Source organism: Monoraphidium neglectum, assembly GCF_000611645.1.
Source record: "Monoraphidium neglectum strain SAG 48.87 unplaced genomic scaffold scaffold00780, whole genome shotgun sequence".
In the NCBI taxonomy this organism is placed as follows: domain Eukaryota; kingdom Viridiplantae; phylum Chlorophyta; class Chlorophyceae; order Sphaeropleales; family Selenastraceae; genus Monoraphidium; species Monoraphidium neglectum.
Window position 1 is genome coordinate 1 of NW_014012848.1, and position 6331 is coordinate 6331.

The 6331-nt window shown below is 68.2% G+C and overlaps 1 protein-coding gene across 1 annotated transcript; it reads right to left on the reverse strand.

The window, feature by feature from the left end:
- Positions 1–1885: 1885 nt before the first annotated feature.
- On the reverse strand, positions 1886–5323 carry MNEG_5292 (hypothetical protein; the record flags this gene model as incomplete). Its single annotated transcript, XM_014046231.1, has 6 exons — positions 1886–2102; positions 2301–2341; positions 2514–2612; positions 2831–2875; positions 4800–4950; positions 5130–5323. 6 exons carry the CDS (start codon positions 5321–5323, stop codon positions 1886–1888), a joined length of 747 nt encoding a protein of 248 aa, XP_013901685.1.
- Positions 5324–6331: the final 1008 nt, after the last annotated feature.

A 6331-nucleotide genomic window follows, 5' to 3' on the forward strand; every position in this document is an offset into this window, starting at 1 on the left:
GGGGGCGCGTAAGCTGTCGGGGGGAAGGGGGCGCGCGCACCTTTTGGCGCGCGCCAGAGTACTCCTTGACCACGTAGCCGCCCAGCGAGTACATGCGGCACTTGCAGGGCGTGCGGCGGATGTGGAACGGCTTGACAAAGCCCGCCTTACGGTACGCGGTGTACTTGTCCCTGCGGCGCGGCCGGCGGGAAAGGAGTTGAGGGCGCGCTGCACAGGGGGACGTGCGCGCCTGGCCGAGGGTCGATCAGCGCACGGCACCATTGGTCTGACTGCGCGACCGGCGCGCACAGCTGCCAGACGGCTGCGAGAAGCAGCTGCAATGCGCCCTGAAAAATTGACCAGCGTCTGAACCTCGCAGATGCACGCATGCGTGCTTGGGCCTGCCGGATTCGTCCTGGACAGGCCAAGCTGGCCGTGTGGCCCCACAGGACAGAAGGGCATTGCTGCCCCGTTCGCACCATACAAAATCCGTGCTGCGCAATAGTACACGCTTTCCCTGGTTCGACCGGGTTCGAGCGGCTTCTGCGCGGCCACATCAGCGGGACCCTCACCAGATTGCTCGGGCTGCAGCTTCACTCGTGCTGCCCCCATGGACTAACAAATTTGCCTCATGATGATGCAGCTGTGGGGCCAGCGCCTCGATGGCGTTGAACAGCCCCTGACCCCAACCCATGGCCGCGCCTCCTGGCCGTGCCAAGCACTGGGCGTGCTGAAGTTTTCTAGAAACAGCAGGTATACCACTTTATAATTGTTAGCCGCAGCCCCTTCCGTTGTAACGCTGGCTCTGGTGCGGGGCACAACCGAGATTTCCAGTGGGAGTGTCTCGTGGTACTCGTATGTGGTTGATTGTAAAGAACGAATTGGGCTTGTTCAATTGAAGGGGACAAAGTTGTTTAGGGTGCTTCCTTGGGGCCTCACCCTGCTATAGGAAGAGTGGGATGCAGGGAAGAAGCTGGGGCCGAGGTGGGCGGCGGTGCCGCACAAGTGTCTATGTCTGCGTCTGAACGCCTGAGGAGTTGGCAATTAGTCTCATTATTCACAATCTGGTGTGGTCCCTGGCCTGCGCCAGCGCTCATGTCGCCGGCGCCCTGCACCAGTTGACCAGCCGGCGCCAGCTTCAAGGTGTTGTTGGCGCTTCAGGGCCGAGCGCGCACTCGGCAGCGACAGCCCAGCTTGCAGCGTCGTTCGTGCAACTGCGGTCGCCGCCCCTCACACAGGCGGGTAGTGTAAGCTTGGGGCTCGCAAGTGACTTGACGGCGCGGCAAAGAAGGATCTGGCGCTGCCGCGGGCTGGGGGTCAGAGGGTGCTGGAAGCCACCGGGCGGCCGGTCAGCGCCGGCTGTCAACCGACGAGCGCCGAGGTCCGGCGTTTGGGCGCGCCCCGTGCCTGCCCGACACCAAACAAAGCATGACCGCAGCAAAGGGCGGCCGTGCGGGCCTCGTCTGGAAAAAGGCTGGCGAGAGGGAGCCACCACTTGCGCTCATTGAGGCTCCTTGACATGCAGGCACCTCGCCAATTGCTGCCACACCAACCGCCAGCACCCCCCCCCCTCTCGCGAACCGCTCCTTTCTGGATGCAAGCAGCCTCAGCACCAGTGTGCCGCAGTCTTTTGCACTGGTTGAGCAGCGCGCCGGCACAATCAGCGCAACAGGGTGCGGAAACCACTGCAACTGCCCCTCCCCCATTTTCAGCCGCCGCTGCCCCGTGCTGCGCCAGAGCTTGACCGAAGGTACGGCGTGCCCACGGCCGTTTGAAACTGCGAGCGGGCCGCGCGCAATGTGCTCAAGCGCCCGACTTAACACATGTGATTTATTACTCAAACGTTCTTGCGACGGCGCCCTGCTTATTCGTTTCGGGGCCTCGGGGCTAGTGCCTCGACAGCCCCTTACCGAACCTCTGCTGTTGCGCCCCGCCCTCTCACAGCCGCCTCCCCCTGGGTGCCCCCGCCCTCGCCGCCCGACCCCTCCCGCTCGGCCCCGTTGGCCGCACCCGCCCGTGCCGCAGCCGCGGCGCTGCTGGGCGCGTGGCCCCGGGGGGCCTCATGTGCCCCCTGCGCCGGCGGCTCCTGGGTCACGCGGCCCCCCTCCCTGTGCGCGGTGTACCTGCCAGAGGGGCCAGGAGGGTGGTTGGGTGCGGCGCCCCAGGAGTGCACCGAGGGGAGCGCGCGGCAGGAAGAGCGCCCGTGCAGGCGGAGGGCGCCGCGCGGGTTGCGTTTCGGCACAGTATTCATTTGGTTGCGAGTTGCGTCTAGATGCCCAAGTCGCAGCCCCAAACCCTCGGCAGCCCCGCGAGCCACGCACCCGTGGGCCCCAAAGAAGCCGGCCATCGACCACTCCAGCACCTGGCAGCAGGAACAAGGGAGGGCCGCGGGCGGCCGCGCGCGCGGGCTGACGGCCGTGAAGGACGCGAGGAGGGGAGAGAGGGGGGCGCGAGCAGGGCGGCGCGTGCGCCGCCGGCCGGCCACAGACTAGCGCTGGGGAGGGAGTGCCCCCGCCGTGCCAGGGCGCGCGCACCTCATCCGGCGCCTCGAGGGCGGCCGCCGCCAGGGGACCGTCTGCGGTCGGCGGCGCTTCGCTGTAGACCACCCACGGCTTGCTGCCGGAGATGGTCTCCTGGGGGGAGCGAAGGGCGGGTGGGAGGTTGCGGGTGGCCAGTCTGGGGAGGTGCAGGAAGGAGGGGAAGAGGAATGGCGGGGGTGGCAAGAGAGCGGCGCGACGGCGGACAGGCCCATTGGTTGCAATTCGATGAGCCCGCCATCCTCCTTGACACAAGCCCGCAAGCCCCGCCCACAGAAGGTCGCCGCGCCGCGCAACACACGGCGCCCCCGCACCCGCGCGCCATAGAGCACGGCGCGCGCCGCGCCGGGCGCGTCGACCTGCAGAGCGGTGGGGCGGAAAGAAAGTACGAAAGCGCGAACACTGAAGGTCCCTGGCAGCAGCCCATGAAGGCGCCGGACCGGCGGACTCAGACCGTCAGCATCGCGCGCGCAACGCTTGCTGCGGCGCGCGCTGAGCGTCCACCCCTGCTCATTCAGGGCCCCGGAGCCCGGGCCCTCGATGCTGCGTGGGCGCAGGCGGGGCCGGGGCGGCCAAATCGACAAGGCACCTTTATGAATGAGACGTCCCGCAGCTCCAATGAGTCAAGAGTGACTACCCGGGCCGGCCCCTCAGCCCCCTCCCCTCGCGCCCCGCCGCCTGCGGCGGCGGCGAAGCAGGAAAGGGAGGAGCGGGGCGTCGGCCCTGGCTGCGGGCTGGGCCGGGGCTGCATGCGCAATCAGGGGACTCACTGCAGCCAGCGCCGGGCCGGGGGCGCGGAAGTCCCGGGTCACCCAGGAACCCCGCCTGACCCGGGGCAGCGATGCTGCGCCCTCGGTGCGTTGCAACCAGAGATCGGGCGGGGCATGGACGGCGGCGCAGCGGCGCCGGGGGCGGGTGGGGACCTGGTCGCCAGCATGCGCGGTCGGCACAACGCGCGGGCGTTCACAGGTGTGGCGATCCATCGCGCATGGCGCACCTGTATGTGGCGCCTCGTGCGCCGCGCCATCTTCAGAGCTGCGGTGCAAGCGTGCGTGCAGCGCGACATGCGGCTTTGCCCGGCCCATGCGCGCACCAACGCGTTGAGGCTGCAGGGGCAAGCGCGCCGCACAAGGGCAGCGCGGCACCCTAGCAGGCAACCGTGCTGCGGTCCGCGAGCGCAGGGGCCGCTCACGTGGAGGGGGCGCGCCCTTTGCCAGCCGCAGAGGAGAGGGCCAGGGTGTGCACCTCGACCACCCCAGCTGCACCGCCAGCCGCAGCGCTGGCGGCGGCGAGCTGCGGGGCGCGCCGGGTGAGCCGGCGGCGGGGTTTAGCGGGCGGCGCGCAGTCGACGGAGGGCTGGGGGGAAGCGGGGACGGCTTGGACAGCACACGAGGCAAACGGCAGCTTCAGGGCGCAGCCAAAAGAGCAGCGCCGGGACTGCCCCGCCGCCACACCCTGAGGCGCGCAGCAGCCCGCCGAAGCGCTATGGCTGGGGCAAGTCCAGCAACAACGGCGAGGTTTTACGGCTCAGATTCGAGTGGCCGGGGCTCGCACGGCAGGCAGCATTTGATGCTGGTGGGTGGTGATGCACACGGGCACGAGGGCAGGCATGCGGGGGTCACCTGCGCAAGCTCAGCGTCTGGCTGGAAGCAGTGGACAGCGCCGTTCGGCCCGACCTTGCCAGCGAGGTAGACCGCAGAAGACGCGTCGCTGCTGCTGCGAGGAGGGGCACAATTCAGTCTTGTGGGCTTACGTTTGTGTATGATTGTGTGCGTGTGTGTGTTTTGGGGGGGAGTGTCTGGACATTGTGAAGTGTGAAGTGTGAAGTGTGTGTGTGTGTGGGGGGGGGGGGTGTGACCTCCCGCAACTCCCGGGGGCAGCCCGGCACATGTTTGAATGCACACACACACACACACACACACACGCACGCACGCGCGTGCGTGCAAGCGCGCGACCCACCAATCGGCGTCGACTGCGACGCTGCCAGGCCGGATGTGGGGCGCCACGCGTTCCAGGTGGCCGCGGTCCCAGAGCCCCCCGGCTTGGAGGGCGGGGGCCGGGACCGCCCGCCGCTCCCCCAGCCCCTGCCGCGCAGCGCCGCCGCCGCCAACCGACGCATCCTCCGCACCCACTGGGGTTGGCGAGCGGGCGCCGGAGGCTCAGGCAACTGCACCAAAGCGGATCCAAGGGAGGCCACATCGTGCAGCGCGGCGTGCCTCGCACCCTCGCCGCGTCCGTCAGGCCGGCCGCGCCCCCGCCCCCTTGCGCACCCCTATGTCTGACATGGAGGACCCGCCGGCGGCGCTCGCCGCCCGCGTCTGCCTGGTCGCCCTCCTCGCCCTCCTCAGTATCCTCGCCCTCGGCGACTGGCTCCGGCTTTGGCTTCTTCTTGACCGCCGCCGGCTTCTCTGCGCCGACGGAGCACTTTGCCCGCCTGCGCAGGAGGCGGCGGCGCAGGAGGGCGGGGCGGGGAAGGGCGGCGGCGGGGGCAGATTCAGGGGTGCGAAGGCAGCGAGCGGCCGAGCTGCGCATTGCAAGGCACGAGCGGCTGAGGTGAGCGAGGCGCTCCCGGAAGCCGCCGCGCGCCCGCCGCGTGCGCGCCCCGCCACTGACCGCTTGACGGCCTGCAGCTGCTTCTTGATGCCGGCCAGGCTGGACACGACGCGAGCGGACGCCTCGCGCTGCGCCGCGCTCCGCTTCTGCAGCTCCTGCACGCCGGCCACCAGGCTGTCCAGTTTGTCCTTGTGGGGCTGCAGGTCCTGCTCCACCCGCTGCAGCGCCTCGTCGTGGGATGCTAGCTGCGCCATCATGCGCGCACGCGCGCGCGCGTGTGTGTGTGTGTGTGTGTGTGTGTGTGTGTGTGTGTGTGTGTGCACGCGCGCGGCAGATGCAGTTGCAGGCACAGGCGGGATGCCCCAGCGGCACGGCACGCCCCGCGGCCCCGTCGGGGAGAGAGGCTGAGCGGGACCCGCGCCCAACGGTGCTGCCGGCGGCCGCAAAGGCCGTCGAGGCTGCATTGGGGCGCCGCGCAGCGGCTGCCGCCTGGCGCCGCACACAGCAGATGCCCTTTCCTTGGAGAGCATGCATTGCGCTTTTGCCATCGTCGGGCATGCGGCACCCCCTCACAAGGAACGTATGATGCGCGTGCCCCACCTTGGAAAGGACGTCGGTGCACTGCTGCGCCACCGCCTCTCGCGCGACGCGCCTCTGGCGCGTCATTACGCACAGCGTTGCGGTGCAGCCCAACGCCGCGCTTACAAGCGCGAGGGTCAGCATCAGTACGACTGGCGGCACGTTGCACGCGCGCGGCCGCGCGTGCGGCGATTCCGGCATGCCTGCCGGTCTGCTGTTTGGGGACGGTTGCGCGCTCCCCTGCTCCGACCACGCCGGCCGCTGCATGCGACGCTCAGCGCCACTGTACGGCAACAGGAGCAGCTATCGGAGAGGTTTCTATAGGGCACGCTCTGTATATCGACGCCCCTGGAGGTTGCAAGTTGAAACACCAGCGAGCTCAGGTGCGCGCCCTCAGCAGCAGCTGCAGCACACGACGACGCCCAGCAGCATGCTGCGCACCCAGCCTGTAATCGAGCGCATAAATAGAAATTTGAACCTGTATTCACGGATCAACCTGAACTCCCAGAGAGCCCAAGGCACATGCTTGCCAGATCACAATTTGGTACAGTACGATCAAGCTATCACAATGTAAGTTCAGTGAGCTGATCGGTGAAATCAAGACTGCACGAAGGACTGATGGACTGCATATAATGCAAAATGACAAATGCTGCCCGTTGGGCTTTCACACGCATGTACATGAT